Source organism: Mauremys mutica, chromosome 2 (genome assembly GCF_020497125.1).
Source record: "Mauremys mutica isolate MM-2020 ecotype Southern chromosome 2, ASM2049712v1, whole genome shotgun sequence".
Taxonomy (NCBI): Eukaryota; Metazoa; Chordata; order Testudines; family Geoemydidae; genus Mauremys; species Mauremys mutica.
This window is the reverse complement of record NC_059073.1, coordinates 83,235,763-83,255,122: the sequence shown is the minus strand read 5'-3', so window position 1 is coordinate 83,255,122 and position 19,360 is coordinate 83,235,763. Positions and strand designations below refer to the sequence as shown.

Here is a 19,360-nt window from a genome sequence, read left to right as displayed (position 1 = left end):
CACTCACCTCTACAAGGATATATTTCAAAAGGTATGTTCCACCACCACCAAAAAAAAGAAAAGCTTATCTGTAAAGATGGCTTGTTATTGCTTAAGGTAGTATCTGCAACCTTTTGGTAGGAGTTCCCATAAGTCTTTCAACTTTGACAAGTTATTTTGTATTTTTATTTTAAAAAGTTACCTATTTCACCATTTTCCATCGCTCTTATATCTGGCCGTAACCGGCAGTCAGTTTTAGGAACAACACTCTCCATTTCTTTATCCAATTCATTCAAAGCCATAGCAAAGCTAGTGAAGTTGTACATCTGAAAGAGAAACAAAAATTAAAGGATCGCTTTATGAAAGTTTTGGCTGCTAAGAGTCTTCACTTATAAAAAGAGAGCTTTTCAAAAAATCAAAAGAGCACTGATATGTAGTAACATATAATCGTAGCAACTTTCTAATTGCTGAACGATTATGCAAGGTGAAAGTGTGCCAGGTATACATGGGTGAACCTTTATGCTCATGTCTAATTAGAATGAGATCTGACTAGCCAAACAGGTTCTTTCTCCCTCCCTCTCTTTGTCCTTATTCATCCTCCAGGGGCTTTCCTTACCGCCTCTACTAAAGCAACCTACCCTTCTCTCTATATGCACCTACATGACCACCCTGCCTGATTTTCTTTTGCTGCTTCCAGATCTCTCTAGCCAGGCATCTACTCATCTGTGCTGCTCAGCTGTCTATCCAGCTCAGTAGATATTCATTTACCCACTCATGTTATGTAGCATTCCTCTGACTTATGGGTTCTTGTACTCCATGGTTTGTCTTACATAGCTTTTGCAGACTCTGCTCCTCTATGGACACCTTTAGTGCACTGGCTGTCCTGCACTAAACCCGCCTCCCAAATGGATGGCAGTACTTAAGTGGCAACAGAGTGGGATAGTGAATTCTCCAGGCCACTGCTAAGTAGAGCAATTGCCTAATTAATCGTAATCAGTGAGTCTGTAGAGAAGTTAAGCTAAGCTAGAAAGAAGCCACGTCAGCACACTGGCCTGTCCATCTACAATATGAGGCCTACATATTCAGTTCCACATTACATAGCTCATTACAGTTTGTGTTGGGGAAGTTCAAGATCATTGCAGCAAAAATTGATTTTACTGTAAAAAAAGTTTTTAACCACTGCATCATGAGCAAGGGAAGTCAGTGATTAAGATGTTCACTGTACATTTTATAGTTTAACAACAAATTGTCAAAGCACCAAACATTTAACCAGAGCTCTGGCTAACCTGTACTGAATTTGGAGGTCTTGGAGCTATCCTCCAGAGTAAAATACTTCCAGGAATAACATGCACACTTTCAGAATCTGGCAAAGGCATCTCATCTGATTCTTCAGAATTGCCCACCTATAAGAAGCACAAATACAAGAAAATTTATCTGAGTCACAGGCTGTTTGCTTCAACATAAACCATAGAACAGTCCTACACAGAAGCTATAGTGAAATGAGACTAAGACATGAACCCATAAAAATGCATGAAACATACCAACAGAGAACACACATTCATTGCCCCAGTACTTATTTTGTCCCCTTGGCTTAAGTAATGATTTTAACACCCACTGGCTTTTCTAGGTGCATGTCAAGATTAGAAGAGCCATCAACTCCTCAGAGAAATTAAAAACAAAAGCATTCTATTTAGATAGTTCTGCCAATAGTTTTTTTACATTTATTCATTCAGCGTGCAGCTACTGAGAAATAGGTGCTTTCAAATCCACATTTTGAAGTTACTATGTGTTTCTCACCACCATAGAGAACACTAATGTTAGGGGTTCCCCCTCCCCATTTAAAATATAGATCAATTTTGGTTTTATTTATGCTGAAAGTGCAGACCATCTTTTCTTTTTTCTCCGACATTAAGGAAACATGCATCCTATAGTCTGTGCATGTGTAACTGCTGCATTATTGATGTTCAGCAAGTGGAGTCTTAGGCTCCATTGACATGATGACAACAATGAAAACAAGAAACATATTAAACAAATGCTCTTCTGAGAAGAGGCTACCCAATTTAGAAGGCTGATTGTGAACAGTCAAGGTTGATGCACACTGGCTAGGATGACAGTGCTGTACCATGGTTAATACCTTTCTGGAAATACTGCTTAAGTCTCCATCCAAACTAGCTAGAGTAGTAGAGGATAATGGTAGGGCAGACTGTTCTCCAATTGGTTAAAAGGTGCTTTGGTCCAGCAGCATAGAAAGAACTGAAACACATATTAACCAATGTCCTTAAACTATGCTATAAACCTGAAGTCCCAAGTGGTTGGCATGGTTTGGTAACAGCTCAGCCACAACAGGGCAAACAGCTTGGTCAATCCCTATACTGCTAGACTAAACCGTAACTTGTTATGCTGCGGTACTGGATGGCAATTTTTGTCCCAGCGTGTTAGTTTACAGGTTAGTTCTACATACAATTTGGTTCCACCCTAGCATGGGAAAAGCTTTAGAGCTCTTTGGAGATGGATTTCTACTAAACAAAGCAGACAGATGAGCACAATGAACAGAGTTTCCAGTTATGCATAAGCACAGTCTAAGCCCTCTTGTGAATGAACTTGGTTCTATGGTAGTTAGGCCAGGCAATGTGGACAAAGCCAATTGCTGTATCTGCATTTCAGCACAGAGAGAAACTTCGGCTAGAGTATGGTTTTGAACCCTTTTGACATAACTTGGGCCAATCCATGCTACCAAGACAAACTATTAGAACTTGGTTTAGTAATGAGATTATTTTGGTCTAGTGCTGTCAATATTTAGGATAACTGCAAAGTAGCCCAGAATATCATGCATAGTAGATTAATCCCTTGGCTGCTATCAATCTGCCAGTGCAGCTCTCACTTGGATATTCCTAGGCTGTGCTAGCACACTGACTCCAAAGAGTTGTTAGTATCCCCGACAGAACAGAATGACAAAGAAATTGAGGTAAAATGCTACCAGATCAAAAGAAGGAAGCCCCGCATCAATAACAAACTAATCCATAAACAAAGCACCAGATCTTTTATAAAATTATTCTATTCCATGGAAGCTTGTCAACAGTTGGTTGTGTGTTTCAGATTGTGTTTCAATATGTACATAAACATCACTGGCGTTACAATGAAGAGTGACTACAAACTAGAAGCACATTTTAGCCATTCTCAGCAGTTCCCTGGACATCACCTCAATTGATGCATAGCACTGAACACCATACTGTTTTTCAACCAGAAGTACGCATATCCCTGGGGGTACTCAACTCATCTAGATCCGTGTTTCTCAACCCGGGGATTGAGAGATGGTTCAGGGGGGGTTGCCCAGAACCCCATCCCACAGGGGGCCCCGCAAAGCTAAATTACATGCTACAGCCCTAGGTGACAGGGCTTGCATTTCAGCCACACCACTCAGGGCTCTGTCTTCCGACAAGGCTCACAAGCGAAAAACAGGCTCAAGTATCAAACTGAAAAGTAAGTACAGTATTTATACGCCAATCAATTTATTTTATAATTATATGATAAAAATGAGAAAGTCAGCAATCTGTCTGTAATAGTGTGCTATGACACATTTGTATCTTTATGTTTGATTTTGTAAGCAAATAGTTTTTAAGTGAGGTGAACCTCTGGGTACATGAGACAAATCAGACTCCTGAAAGGGGTACAGTAGTCTGGAAAAGTTGAAAACCACTGAAATAACATACCCGTCACTACTTTGTATATTAATAACATTATCTTTCCAGATTGTTAAATACCACTCTAGCTTCACTCTACTAGATTTAGGGGTCCTAGAATCCTACAGTGTCCAGACTTCATCTATCTTATCTGAGGACTGCACCCAGCATGCACAAGAAAGCTGACTGCAACTGCCCTCATCTTTAATGCAGAGGTGCAGTCTGCAGCAAGGAATGCTCACACTCGATCAGAGAAATCTCTTGAGTTTTCAGGGTCACAGCTGGTCACCCAGGTTTAAATGGTGTTACAGCCTTAATATAATGAAGGAGCAGTATTCATTTCATTCAATCCGTCTGTATGTTAATAGGATATCCATCTCTGCATATATAGAGACAGGTCTAAAGTCCCAACATCTTTTTGATGAAAAGGATAGCAAGTTTTTCCACAAAAAGATTTTATCCCTATACAATCAAAGGCTTTATGGGAAGGTCCAGGTTAATCTGCCGATGAGACATTGGCCCCCAGCAGCACATCCAAGTAGGTCCCCTAAAGAAAAGGGAAGTGAACCTACATGATAGCAGTACTAAGAGCAGAAGTAGCAGGAAGCCATGAGATGTTGGAAAAATTGGCTTGGTAAGGCTTCCCACAGACTATATATTTTCATGGTACTGAAGCAAATCACTTGAGCATGAAGTGGTGAGACATCTTAGTGTAACCCTTACATCACTTGGAAGCTCAGAGTGTGCTTACAGCAACATCAATTCCTTGAAGCACTGACATTGTGTCATCACCACTGGAAGGTGAAAAGTGGGCTGCAGTGGAGTTTTTGAAACTAAGAGGAACTGAAATCCTTTGTGGGCCTTAAGAACCAAGGGGCTAGATCCATGGTCAGACCTAGGCATTGCAACACCTACCTTTTAGGCACCTTGCCATTTGGAGGAACCCTCAGCCAGGCACACAGGCTCTCTATACAATGCAGGAAGAGAATGAGATGCCTAAGCATGGGATTCACAGAAATCAGCAAGCTGCTTAAGATAGCTAGTAAGAAATGCTGAGGAGAGGGGAGCGCCTGGAGGGGCCTAAACTGAAAGGTAGCCAGACACCCACTTTTGGCCCAAGGGAGGCACCTATCGCTAGTCAGGATTCGCAGCCATCATAGAAACGTAGGCCTGGAAGGGATCTCAAGAAGTCTTCAAGTCCAGCTCCCTGCCCCGAGGCAGGACCAAGTAAACCTAGACCATCCCTGACAGGTGTTTGTCCAGCCTGTTCCTAAAACCCTCCAGTGATGGGAGGTTCCACAACCTCCCTTGGAAGCCTATTCCAGAGTTTAACTACCCTTAGTGTTAGAAAGTTTTTCCTAATATCTAACCTAAACATCTACTGCTGCAGATTAAGCCCATTACTTCTTGCCTTATCTTCAGTGGACATGGGGGGGTGAAAAAATCGATTACCATCCTCTTTATAACAGCCCTTAACATATCTGAAGCCCGCCCCCCCGTCATCTTTTCTTAAGACTGAACATGCCCCCCCCCCCTTTTTTTTTTAAGGGTGATAGGTCAGCTTTTCTGAGCCTTTTAACATGTTTGGTGCTTTCCTTTAGATGCCCTTCAATTTGTCCACATCATCCCTGAAGTCTAGTGCCCAGAACTGGACACAGCACTCCAGCTGAGGCCTCATCACTGCTGAGTAGAGAGGGAGAGTTACTGCCCATATCTTGCGTAGAACACTCCTGTTAATACACCCTAGAATTATATTAGCCTTTTTTGCAACTGCATGACATTGGTGACTCATTCAATTTGTGATCCACTACCGCCCACCAATCCTTTTCAGCAATACTACCATCTAGCCAGTTATTCCCCATTTTGTATTTGTGCATTTGAGTTTTCTTTCCTAAATGAATCACTTTGCACTTGTCTTATTGAATTTCATCCTGTTGGTCTCAGACCAGTTCTCCAGTTTATCAAGGTTATTTTGAATTTTAATCCTGTCCTCCAATGTGTTAGCAAACCATGCCAGCTTGGCTTCATCTGCAAGTTTTATAAGCACACTCTCCATTCCATTATCCAAGTCATTAATGAATATATTGACTAGTACCAAGCACACTCCTGGAGTTAGGACCTAAGCAAGGTTAGTCCTCTTGCAAAAAACCAGTAGAGACCCCCCTACTACATTTTAGCTAGTAGTCCAAAGGTTATGAAAAACTCACTTGGGATGTGGGAGACCTGTTTTCAAATCTTTACTCTCCTTGATTTGGGGAAGGACTGCAACCCAGATCTCCTTTCTTCCAGGAGTGTGCCCTATATGGTCACTCTCTCTGGCCCAACGAATATTCAATTTATAGAAAATGGAACAGCTTCAACAGGAGAGATGGAATCCCACATCAGAATATCCCATAAACTGGTGATTTAGGCACTCACTTGGTGTGTGAAAGACTATAACTATCGAATATAACAAGGTTCACCATGAAAATGCTCATTCCTGACTATCTTGTGTGTGGTTTAGGAGTGCTCCGCGCACACCTACTGGATTGGGTCCTGCAGGTGAGATAATGGGGGAAAGCCCAGTTTGACAACCCTGCCAGGTCTTAGACATGAAATAGGGCACTGAACTGCTTGGCAGCATCAGGACTTAGTTGACTTTGTGAATGCCACTGGCAGAAACACAGGTGTCTAGGGGACTCTATTAGTAGAAACTTCAGCACCTAGGGAATTTAGGCACCTACAGAGTTAGGCAGCAACCGAGTGTGGGTGTCTCAGTGGCACTTTCCAGGTTGCTGTTTGTGCATGTTTTTGTTTTAATTTAAATAAAGACTGCTTCTCTCAGAGTCCTGACAGCTCTAAGATGCTGGCCGAAAAAAACATGGTTACACTAGATTCTTTGTTTAGTTTCATTTGCCAATTTTCAAAGCAGTTCTGGTTATAATTAACATTCTTCAGCAGATTTTGCATTTTAAGTTATTATGCCAGCTCCCAAGATCAGACAGACTGGACACCTGATCTGGATGTCAAAGATCCTCTTCCAGTCAGGAAAAGTGGAGGGAAAAAGACACTCAAAAGTTGAGCTATAGAGAATAGAATAAAATTCTGAGTAGCAGATTCAGTGAAATGGTGTATAAAATTCTCTTAAGAATTAAATGGTGAAAAGGCAAAGTAGGCAAGTATGTTTTACTAACTAAAAGCCCATGAGAAGCCAAAAGTAACCTGAAGCTTGAGCTTTGTACACAGAAGTATTTCATTCAGGGTAATCTTCAGTATTGCAAGGGAAAACAAACAAGTAGATAACAAGTGTGCAGGGTATATTTTTCTTTTATCCTCCTCCTCCCAAAGGCTCAGAGATGCAGCCTCAAAGAGAAGGTGGTAATCCCCCGAGCTTTAGAGCTCTCCTGTACAGCAATAATGTAAATCTACACAGGCATACTTGCCTTTAGAAAGGTTAGACTCCAACAGGCAAAGGAGTAAAGCAAGCATGGTGATCTTCAGTGGCATGGAGGGGTTCTCAGATTTTTAAGTAAAAATGTTTTCTCTAGTCATTTAAGATGAATACAAGTATGTATAATTATTGTAAGAACCTTCATTGTCATTGGTTTAAAAAAGCAGTTTTCTATTGAAAGAATTGTTAAGGAGTAACAATGGGTTACAGAAACGTGAAGAGTAAGATTTCCTGTGGCAGTGCAGACTGTAAAAATCCTTGCAAAACCTTCAGAATATGACATTCCTCCAAGTTATGAAATCCTTCTAAACAGACCCTTATCTATACTGCTTACAGGCCTGGAAAGCATCAGGTTGGAGTTTCCATACTAGATCAGACCCATGGTCCCTCTAGTCCACTATCCCACCTGGTGACTCTGGAGGAGGGTGAAAGAACCCAATAGTAGGCAGATATGGGGAAATCTGCTCTCATGAAAGTTTCATTCTAATCCTTAATAATTAGATATTGGCCTAAACCCTGAAGCACAAGGATTTTAACCCTTCCAAAACTGTTTGGATAATAGCCAGAATTATTATAATTAATCCATATAATACATTTCCAAACCCTTTTTGAATCTTACTAAGTTCCTACTAAGAAAAAGTCTAAGGAAAAAGTATAAAACAGTAACAAGCCTAAAGGCACCTTAGACTGCTAAGTGTTCTATTGTGCCTTTGACACATCACCTCTTTACATGTCTAATACCTGTTTACTGTTTTTCTTCTCTTCTGTATTTTTCTTGTCATTTTTTTTGTAAGCTTCAAATGTAGCAGGGTCAACACTGTACAAGCACTCAGTCCATTTCCCATAGAGTGAACAAACTTTCTTTTTGCTGTCAGAAAAAGGACTAATTTTAGGAAGAGCTTAAACAAGTTATGAAGTTAGTTTTAGTGTTTTCAGATTTTAAAATTATGAAAAGAATTCTAAGAACAGATTTAAGACCGAAACCCCATCTTACTATACATTACAGTTACTAACAAGTTACCTTCATACATACATACATAAAAGGTCCTTGGCAAAGAATATTATAACAGTATTTAATTCCAACAGTTCCCACATATATCTGTATTAGATATTTAAGTAGCATTTTATTGAACAGTAGATCTAACTAAGACAGAATTTTTACCTTTTGTCTTGAATGTAGCCTTCAACTTTGTGCAACTCCTTTCCAAAAAGCCCACATGGTTTGAAGTTTAATACACACTTCTCGCCAGTTCTAAGGAAGAAACATTTAGCTCAAATTACTTTTCAATAATTTGTTTTAAAAACGTAGTAAATTAACAAGTCATATGCCAGCTTACTTGTGATTAGTTATTTCTACATTTCCATACTGCTCAATCCAAAGTTTACCCACAATAATATTGTGCACACAGCAAGTAGGATTTGTCCATGTGTAGGCTTCATCGTGTCTGAAAAAAAAAAAAAAAAAAGAGGGACAACAACTGCTGGCATAATCACACCTTTCAACAATATACCTGAATGACTCTACAGCAAGTATCTGGCTCTGGAACTTTGTTACTGGCAACAAATTAAGGAAACAAGATGCACCAGCCATGCATGGTGTGGCAAAAATAGGAGACACTGCCTGATTTTGTTAACTGCTTAGCATGGCAGCTTCAGTGCATCTACTACTGGCAAATCAATGGGACTACTTACAGTAGTAAAGTTAAGCACACGTAAGTATTTGCAGGATTAAGGCTTTAATTATCTGAAGCCTATACAACTCAGGGGTGCCAGTGAACTGTACAATTCTGTTTGCAATGAAGTTCAAGCCATTTTGGTCCTAGGATATGAGAGAGACAAGATAAGTGAGGTAATATCTTATTGGACCAATTTCCAATGGAAGGGACAAGCTTTTCAGCTTCACAGAGCATTTCCTCAGGTCTGGAAAAGACAACTGGAGTGTCCAAGGTAAATACAAGGCAGGACACATTGTTAAGCATACGGTAAGTGGTCACACATGCTGTATGAGACCAGTAAAAATGAAGTGGGTAATAAGGGTTAACAGGCAGTAGGGTGTGTTATAAATTATTGTAAGGAGCCATAAAAGCAGAAAATATGCCAACTGCATAAAAAAAGACTGTCTGCTTCATCTATATGAAATAGTGGCTATATTAAAAGTCATCTTGCAGCACTGGAGACCATTATATAAGCCTTTATTCTGCACAACCTCAAAACTAAAGTCTAATACAGTAATCTGATCAACTTACTCAAGAAGTTCCAGAGTTATAGTCCCTTTAGGTTCTGCTTCCACACTCTTGCCCCAGAACTTGAGTTTAGGATAGATTGAGCCATGAAACACAAAATCGTTATTCAAGCCTTCAGCATAGAAAGCACTGATTGGTGGGTGATGACTAACTTGTTCTGAAAGGAGTCTAAACCCAAGATCATCTCTAAAAATAAAATAAAAATAAAAGTTTTCAGGATCACTGTTCTCCGCAGTTCTCTGAAATGCAAATTTAGTGAGTTTCACTGATACAATTGGTACTGTAGTGAAAGAATTTCCTTTAATTTTATGTTTCAGAATGCATAAAAGTTATAGCAATTATGTATGGATCTAGATATTTAAGCTACCAATTAGTTTAAAAACACTCACTGCAATATAGATCTCTCTCTGTGATGCTGCAAGCCCCCAGAAGGCCCTGGTGCAAGAATAAGTTAGGGGGTCTCTTCCTGATTCTGAAATCTACCCCGTCCAGCTCTCACACAGCCCCAGTTCAGCTCTCCAACTCCTTTCTAACTCTCTCATAGCTCCAGTCCTGCCCTCCCATCCCACAGCTTCTGCTTAATTTAAAACTAAGTTTCAGGAAGAGAGGGAGAAAGGAACTTCAAACTGAATTCCTAAACTAGTTATGCAAACAAGATAAAAAAAGTTACAGGAATACAAGATGTTTCTACTATGACACCTAATCCCAAAAAGTCAAGGAAGAATGTTGGCAATGGGGAATGTTTGTTCCCACCCTGAATACATGGTCTGGAAATTTTAAGGATCTGAATTAGAGGAAGAAAGCTTCTGAAGAATCAAGAGAGGTGTTTTTAAATGGAAAAATATATTAGCATCCCCAGCATATCATCCTCCCATGGCCATTAGAGCAGCGGATCAAGGAGCCTTTAGACACGCTTTCTGTTCCTTGCACTGTACTAGGTGCTGGTACCAGAATACACACAAGGAGGGTTCTGCTGAGAGCAAGTCACAGGAAAAGGGCTCCCGTGCCTCTAACACTGCAGCTCAGACCCCCACCCCCAATTCTTCCTGTGCTGGCAGCTTTGTCTCCACTGCCCCCACTTTGTGCTGCATTGCCTAGGTTCACCCCACCGCAGCCCTGTGCCCTGCTGCTGCCTGTTTCCTCTTCCCTACCACTGGGTGTTCTGCTCCCACACCCCTACCAGTCCCTACTGCCACTCTGACAGCTCCCTCACCTTCAACCCTGAACCCCACCCCACTCCTCCTGGCTTCCTGTTCCCATCACCAGCCTCTCCCTCACCCATTCCCTTGGGCTCCTCCTCACGTGCACTGTGTACTCTGTGTCCTGGCCCTGCATTAGTGCCTGCAGGGGCAGCTCAGTGCCTGAGTGCGGGTAGCTGTGCACCTTTGCAGCACAGTGCATAGACCCCACGTGACTCAGCCTCCAGGCAAGTGCAGTCAGGCTCCTGCACAAGCTTGGGACAGTGGTATTAGCAGCCAGACACTCCGCAGTGCAGGGTGGGCAGCAGAACAGCACCTTGGGCAGTGCCACCTGCCTCATTACTGCCACCAGCAGCAGCATCTGATAGTGGTTGGGCCCCCATAACTTCCAGGGCTCTGGTGTGACTGCACCACTTGCACCATTGTAGCTATGCCATGGGGTGGGTGGGTGGGTGTGTGTCTGTCTCTCTCCCTCTCCCTCCCTCTCATTCCCTCCAAGTTCAGAAGAAATACTAACAGGCTTAACTATTTTAAAATGACAAATTTTTGACTACATATTGCAGCATCCACATATGTGCATCTGACTGATGAGACCCCGACGTAACAAGCAGGCAAGAGTGGCCCAAACCAGAAGGGGCTTAGATTATTTTTTAGTTCTTAACGAAAGAGATCTGTATATATTATCTAAGTTTGTGTAATAGTTTAAAGCAGGGGTCCCCAACCCACGGTCAGCGGCCCGGTACCGGACCGCGGCCTCTTAGAAACTGGGCCGCGAACCGACCCAGTGGACCTCCCGCAGGCACGCCTGCGGGAGGTCTACCCGAGCCGCGGGACGAGCGCTCCCTCCGCAGTCATGCCTGCGGGAGGTCCGCTGCTCCCGGGGCTCCGGTAGACCTCCCGCAGGCATGACTGCGGACAGTTCGCTGGTCGCGCGGCTCAGCTGGACCGCCCGCAGGCACGCCTGCGGGAGGTCCACCAGCTCCGGTTGAGCTGCCGCAGCCGTGCCTGCGGGCGGTCCAGCTGAGCCGCGCGACCAGCGAACCGTCCGCAGTCATGCCTGCGGCAGTTCCACCGGAGTCGGTGGACCACCCGCAGGCACGCCTGCGGGCGGTCCGGCTGAGCCGCGGGATGAGCGCTCCCGACCGGTCCCTGGTCCTCAAAAGGTTGGGGACCCCTGGTTTAAAGGACATTTGCACAACAGTAATTTCTTTTCAGGCAATGTGTGTTTACATGGTAAGTTTTTGTTTAGTATAGATCTGAAACCTAGGTTTATACACTAAAAAACCCCTGATATTTTTCTGATCACTTAGGTTATATTAAGGCTGCTTTCAAGTAAAAGACACTTTCATAACTTTTCAACCCAGAGCAATTTTTACAGGCAAGTTAGACAGAAATGCTGACAACCTGCAGTGTGAGCACTTGTAACAGTTGCTCCTAAAATGCAGCCAATTTTCAAACACACAAAGCAATTCACAAGCCATACAATGTGTTTACATAAACCCGCAAATTCCATAAAATACACTTTGGTCTTAAATGCAGTTTCTATTTGTTACCTGACTAATTCGTACGTCTCTCCAAGAAGTGGGTTGAATGGTTTTCCTGTGCGTTCCCACTGTGAGGCAACAGCAGACACAGCAAATGCAGCTACACACTGTTCAACAGAATATTAAACATACATCATTCACCTTGTTGGATTTCCCTTTGATACAATAAAATATAAAATTCTTCAAAGTAGAGTACTTCATCTTTCTCTGTTAAATTAGTTCTGTTTTTGGCATAAAAATTGCCTCCCAGGTGGGCCTGGCAAGTTTTGGAAAGAGTGCAACAGATCTTATTAGCTTTTTACAAAAAGCTAAGAAATATTAAAGCCTTTAAAAATTGAATACACATTGAGTTAACTGAACAGCACTAGTTAACACAACTAGCAAAGCAGTTCCATGTGCAGCAGGTTACAGCATCTCTCCTCTCCAACAGAATGTTTAACAGGCTGCAGATTTAATCACAAATGTAAGGAACTTCTTCATGCAATGCATAGTCAGCCTTCGGAACTCATTGCCGGTGGATGTTGTGAAGGCAAGAAGTACAACAGGGTTAAAAAGAGAAATAGCCAAGATGGTCAGGGATGAAACCCCATGCTCTGGGTGTCCTTAAACCTCTAACTGCAGAAGCTGAGACTGAATGACAGGGGATGATCACTCAGGGTACGTCCATACTACCCGCCCGGGTTGGCGGGTAGCGATCGACTTCTCAGAGTTCGATATACCGCGTCTCATCTAGACGCGATATATTGAACTCCGAACGCGCTCCCGTCGACTCCGGAACTCCACCACCACGAACGGCGGTGGCGAAGTCGACGGGGGAGCCGCGGACTTCGATCCTGCGCCGTGAGGACGGGTAAGTACTTCGAACTAAGGTACTTCGAGTTCAGCTACGCTATTTGCGTAGCTGAACTTGCGTACCTTAGTTCGAACCCCCCCCCCAGTGTAGACCACGCCTCAGAATTGCCATTCTGTTCATTCCTTCTGAAGCATGCGGCACTGGCCACTGTTAGAGACAGGATATGGGCTAGACAGATCATTGATCTGACCCAGTATGGCCGTTCTTATGTCCTTAGCTGAAAGAAAGTTGTACCACAGTCCAACCTGTTCAAACAGACCACCAGAAGCATTTTAAGACACTACTACAGAGTAAAGTACCTGCATCCTCTCAACTGTGCCAGAAAGTGAACTGGCCTGGTGGATGAGGTATGTATGTTCCATATATTCTGTAAGTCGCTGTAGGAAGCTCAGCGGCTCGTTGAAAATAACAGGCATAGTGATCTTGGACAGCTCCTGACACAGGATAGAAAGTTGTATTAAAACTGAACAGATTAAAACACAATGAACTAAGTAACAAGAATTTAATTGGCTTATCTCTCTAATAAGTCAGGTTAGCCTAGTGGCAGTGCAACATCCCTTGACCTGGCCAGCAAGTTCTGAAAGAAAGAGACCCACATCTCTCAAGCTAAGCCTCTCCCTTGCATTAGTGAAAAGATGGCTAAAAAGAGAAGTGTATCTAAATCCCTAATGGGGAGGAGGACTAGGACGATGGTGGACACAGAAGAGAGGAGATTCTCAGGACTTCTCTTTTGAAAGGCTTTGCACACCACGATTCAGAAACACTATATTTAGAACAGGTACTGGCCATCTGATTAGTCAAACAGGCAACCTTGGGAGGGGGGAAGGAAGGAAGGGCGGGCATGAGAAGTGATAGGAGTAAGCTTCTGAAATGAACCATACTTGATCAAATATTGTCACAAGAATCCAGGTCAAAAAAGGCTAATAAGGTCTGGTGTGTAATATGAATAAGTTATGTAAAGTCTTGAAAGAAATCTATACATTCTTGCCTTAAAAGCTGACCAACCTAATGAATCTGGAATATTTAATCTCCAGTTCAGACAATTTATTTTACATCATTCATTACATCCGTTGGGAAGACTAGTATGATTAGATAAAACTCAGCTATAGGGTTAAAAAAATTAAGGGATTTATTTAACTTTGCTTTAATGCAATAGCACTGTAGAATAACAATCTAAGACTCGTTCTTAGTACAGTTCTGAGAGCATGCAGTCAAGCTTCAGCAAGAAGAAAGGTGTTTACTTTCACTAATGGATGAGTATAATGGTTGTGCTAGATAATCTGTTAGTTGCCAACAAATTTTATATTAATTAACCTATGCAAATTAACATCTGAAGGTTTTTTTGTTTGTAAACCGAGACAGTTCCAATAGCAACCTAAGGGTATGTTTTCACTAACAATGTTAAGGCAGCACCAGTGGCGGCACCAGCGCTTGGAGAGAGCTCTCCCAGCACTGTAAAAACCCGCCACCCCAAGGAGCATAGCTACGAGTGCAAGGAGTGCAGCTCTCAGTGCTGGTGCACTGTCTACACTGCCACTTTACAGTGCTGAAACTTGCAGTGCTCAGGGGTATGTTTTTTCACACTCCTGAGTGAGAAAGTTGCAGCGCTGTAAAGTGGCAGTGTAGACAAGGCCTAAGAAATGACTAACCTTCAACTCCGCAAAAGAGGAAAAAAAACCCAACCATGTTTCGAGGCAGTCAGCATGAAAATGAATAAAACCTAAAAATTTAGTTTAAATTTGGGCCCAAATAACTAAGGAATATATTCCAAGTTCTAACGATTTATTTCTAAACTAGGCAAGCTTTTAAATTTTTTAAAATAATGATTTAATTTATAAACATACAATACAATTTTGCTCTGTTGCTATTATAGTAAACTTAACATTCAAGTTAAAACCCCTCTCTCTCAAAGTTGGTATTCTAGATAAGACTTAATAGTAAACAATGTTTCACAAGTAAGAGTGGGCCCCATTAAGTATGGGGATAAGAAACTGGCAAAGAGTATTTAAGTCTAATAAAAATAGAAAGAATAGAGTAAAAAAAAGTCAGACGACCCATACTTCGACAGATTTAAATATAAACCTTTAGTGTTGTAACTTTTTAGTACATGGTCATTTATTCTCCAAATGCAGTTTTTCCTGCCCTTCAATTTCCTCTCAGCATCATGCACCACTTGTGAAATTGCCCAACACGACACCTATTTCCAATATGGTGTTCCTACTCTTTGGGAAACACAGAATAGGGAGAAATCTGCCTATCCATGACCAGGACAAACAGATATCTCAATGATCTTTGTCAGCAATTTGACAGAGCAGAGCTCAAGCCTAAAAAAGCACTGGCTTCATTTTAACTGGTTCCTTCTTCCAGATTACACTGAGGCTTTATCAGGTGTCTTTCTGTGCACAGCACAGAGGAGCTCCCTTGCAGAGCAAGCTAGACCTGCTGCCAACAGCCCTTTTTGTAGCTTTCAGGTTACACACTTATCTGATAAGAATCATAATGCTTCCTAAGTTGAAAAGCTTCTGTGAAAGTCCATGTGCTCTAGAGTTCAAAACAACATTCCTGAGCAATCTTATCTCCTGTGTGGACTTTCAGTAGGTTTCTTGCATATTGTGTGTTTTCTGATTGCAGCGAGAGGGGAACAAGTTTCTGAAGTTAATGTAATACCGATACACAGGAAACTTACTCCCAGAAAGTGCTTTCAACTTGTAGCTATGCAGATTCTCTTAGTAAGGCAACAGTGTAACTTTCAGTTTGGTACATTGCACTTTAGAGAGTGAAACCTAATCATTGAGGCCAAGACGAACCTGCCTATGTGGTGGGGTTTCATAATGGAAAGAAAAGAAGCCTTCCCAATTACCCATTAACTGGAGTAGATAAGGGCAGAAGAGACCACTGCGATCATCTAGTCTGACTTCTTGTATAACAGAGGCCAAAGAACTTTTCTGAATGTATATTAGATATTTGTGACTTGGGGCTTGTCTTCACTATGGGGTAAGTTGACCTCAGTCATGCTACTACAGGTAAGTGAATAACATAGACGGAGTCGATGTAGCTTAGGTCGACTTACCCCAGTGTCTTCATTGTGCTGTGACTTACTTTACTCTTCTCTGGGAGCTGGAGTCGACCGGAGAGCACTCTGCCATCGATTTAGTGGGTCTTCATTAGACCCATTAAATTGACACCCACTGCATTGATTCCAGCAGTGTCAATCCTCCCTGGTAGTGAAGACAAGCCCTTAGTTCTAGTCTAAATTTATCAAACTTAAATCTCCAACCACTGGCTTGTGTTATACCTTGATCTAATAGAATGATCCTGGCTGACCTGTCACTGAGCTTCCCAGATTTGATTAAACAGACCTAGTCACTAACCCATCTGAAGTACTGTGGTGAATCTGGAAAGTTTTCTACTACAAGTATAAAATGAGACTGGGGAGAGCTCTGGATGTTACAGGATCCTCGGAGGACTAAAGAGAAAATGCCTTTGCTCTATTGAATCGATTGGCTCTTGGAGTCACCCTTGGTCTTTTCGGTTGTGAACACAGCATAATCAGCAAGTTAAAAAACAACAACGAAACAAAAAAACCCAGACTTCTCTGGGTTTGGTCCTCTTTCGAGATAGCCACAACCATAACTTATCACAACTTATATATTTTACCTACCATTCCAATACATTTTCTTAAGATACTCCAAATACTGAAGTCATTCCTGGAAAACATTGGAGATGGCAAGCTTGTTCTAAGGGGGGGAAAAAAGCAAACTGCATTTATTTTATCTCTTATCAAAATAATCTCAGTTGTTAACAAAGGCTGCAGAATGTATTAATACTATTCTAGTTTTAAGGCGCTCAGAATTGACTTATTGATAAGACAGGCCGACACAAGTTAAGTGTTCTTTATGTTATGACAGGTAACTTTTGGGAGCTTTCATGAAAAAATTGTTAGGTAACTTTCAGTTAGTCCCCCTAGAACAGTGGTTCTCAAACTAGGGCCGCCGCTTGTTCAGGGAAAGCCCCTGGCGGGCTGGGCCAGTTTGTTTACCTGCCGCTTCCGCAAGTTTGGCCGATCGCGGCTCCCACTGGCCACGGTTCGCTGCTCCAGGCCAATGGGGGCTGCAGGAAGGATGGCCAGTACGTCCCTCGGCCCACACCGCTTCCTGCAGCCCCCACTGGCCTGGAGCGGCGAACCGCGGCCAGTGGTAGCCGCAAATCGGCCAAACCTGCAGACGCAGCAGGTAAACAAACTGGCCCGGCCCGCCAGGGGGCTTACCCTGGTGGGCCGCGTGCCAAAGGCTACCGATTCCTGGTGTATAGGAATCGGTGGAAAACAAATTAAGTTTTGTACTAATTTGCTACAACTATCCAACAATATTTATTCACCTTTTGAAGTGTGGGAGTTCAGTGAGAGAGGAAATTGGTGTTAATGAATAGAAAGCTCCTTGTGGATCAAACATGAAAGGAATCACATATTTTAATAGATCTGCTATTCTAAACTTCAATAAGCTGAAATGAAGTGAACTGGTCATCCTGAAGCCTACTAAGTGTAAACACTTCCTTTGCTGATGCTTTTGTGTGTGTCCAGAAGAGGACAGTGTCCACCAAGTAATTAAATTTGATCTACTTGTAGTATTTAATTAAAGAATAGACTGGAACAGAGACAATCTGTGAATCGTACGTAGCATTTAGCAATGAGCACTTCTGCATAGAAAGCTATGAATATATTTTACCTTGCCGATTTATATACGAGGGTGGGTTTAAGAGAGGAATATTTGGATACTTTTATTGAAAAGCAATCACTGGCTGCTAGCAACGTGTAAATCGGCAAGGGATTGTTTACCCACCAAGCCAGGGGAAAAAGAAAAAAAAATCATTCTTGTGTGTGAAAGTAATCTTTCACGATTAAGCCCATTTCCTTCATTGCTTATAATTATATCAGCTACATTTGAAAGTGATGTCTGCTCTTTTCTCCATAATGCGCTCACATTTATTTTGTTGCTACAATACAAATTTTGAATGGATCAAAATGTTTTCAGGGAGTAAAAATTACAGACCTACAGATATGGAAAAATAAAGATAGCCAAATATTAGGCCAACCCATATTGACAGTGTCCCACTAAATACGAGAAGGATTGTAAACTAGAAGATTACCTTCAGTATCTGTAAGCAGATTTCCTTTCAGAAGTCATTTATAGAAGGCAAACAGATCAAGAAAGTTTCAGAAAGTTAACTTTAGCTTTGCATAATGAAAATATTTGTTCTACTGTAAAGGATAACTAGCAGCAATGAAAGTGGCATGATTTTAAAGGGTCACGCCTCAAAAAAATCACTTCTGTCTGAAAAGCATTACTAGTAGGTAACACAAGATTAATATTTAGTTACAGCACATTTATTTTTTCAGCTTGTTTACTTTATGCATTTGACACTGTTACACTGTCTCCCCATAGACAAACTCTCTCGTGTGAGAAAGACCCATGGAAAAAAAAAAGAAGAAAAGAAAACATTTTTAATCATTAAAAAAACAAAAAAAAACCCCACCATGGCAGGGAAACTCACTGGCAGATGTAACAAGCTACTTTTAACCCAAAATGCTTTTGACAGCAAACAAATGTAACACTGGAGAATGGGGCTGGTAAAAATATTAACAGGTTGGATATGCAACGTTTGTTCAAGGATCTCCAGCAAGACTTAAGTTGAAAGGCAAACCAGAAAGCAAGCAACAGTTAAAATAGTAAAAAAATTGAGGCCACTGAGATATACTAGTCTGAACGGTGTCCAATATAAAGGAAATCAGATAAGTAACAAGTGCCAACAGTTATGTCAAACTATGAAGATGAATCTGTTTAAGCCTTTTAGATCCCAATTCAGTTCTCCTCTTGCATACTTAAGAGAAGTGAAGCTAACAGAGGTTATTAGGTGCTACATACATCTCCTCAAAGCATTCTAAGATTTGTGTTAGTTTGGTGATCACCAAACTAAGTTTTTGCACTTTGAGGACAGACTGCATCTAAGGGATATATTCTAAAATAAGCATCAAGTGGTCTGCATTTAAACAGCATTTTGTGTTAAAAAACAAGTGTTCCTACGGGTCCAGTTATATAATATGAACAGAATAGTAGTTCAGTTGTGGTGTAATTACTGTATATACTTGTTCATAAGCTGAATATTTTTGGTAAAAAGAAGTGATGCGTCAAAGAGCGGGTGTCAGTTTATAAATGGGTCTACACCAAAATTTGATGATTTTAAAAACTCTATGGAATCACTGAATTGAATATCTAATAGACTGTTGTTTTGTTTACCTGGAGTGTCTGCAGGCATGGAGCCCCTCAACTCCCTGTGGCCGTGGTTCACCGTTCCCAGCCAATGGGAGCTACAGGAAGTGGCGTCACTTCCTGCAGCTCCCATTGGCTGGGAACGGCAAACCGTGGCCACAGGGAG

At 41.8% G+C, this 19,360-nt stretch overlaps 1 protein-coding gene across 4 annotated transcripts in view; it reads right to left on the bottom strand.

The window, feature by feature from the left end:
• Positions 1–19,360, bottom strand: part of OSBPL1A (oxysterol binding protein like 1A) — a 130,723-nt gene that overhangs the window by 9,541 nt on the left and 101,822 nt on the right. For all 4 annotated transcript variants that reach the window (XM_045004759.1, XM_045004761.1, XM_045004760.1 and 1 more), the window contains 9 exons: positions 16,590–16,665; positions 13,228–13,362; positions 12,085–12,182; positions 9,336–9,518; positions 8,427–8,534; positions 8,252–8,341; positions 7,831–7,957; positions 1,266–1,382; positions 182–305 (listed from right to left, as the gene is read on the bottom strand). In XM_045004759.1, coding sequence (XP_044860694.1) covers positions 182–305; positions 1,266–1,382; positions 7,831–7,957; positions 8,252–8,341; positions 8,427–8,534; positions 9,336–9,518; positions 12,085–12,182; positions 13,228–13,362; positions 16,590–16,665 — 1,058 coding nt within the window. The remainder of the gene's footprint in view (positions 1–181; positions 306–1,265; positions 1,383–7,830; positions 7,958–8,251; positions 8,342–8,426; positions 8,535–9,335; positions 9,519–12,084; positions 12,183–13,227; positions 13,363–16,589; positions 16,666–19,360) is intronic.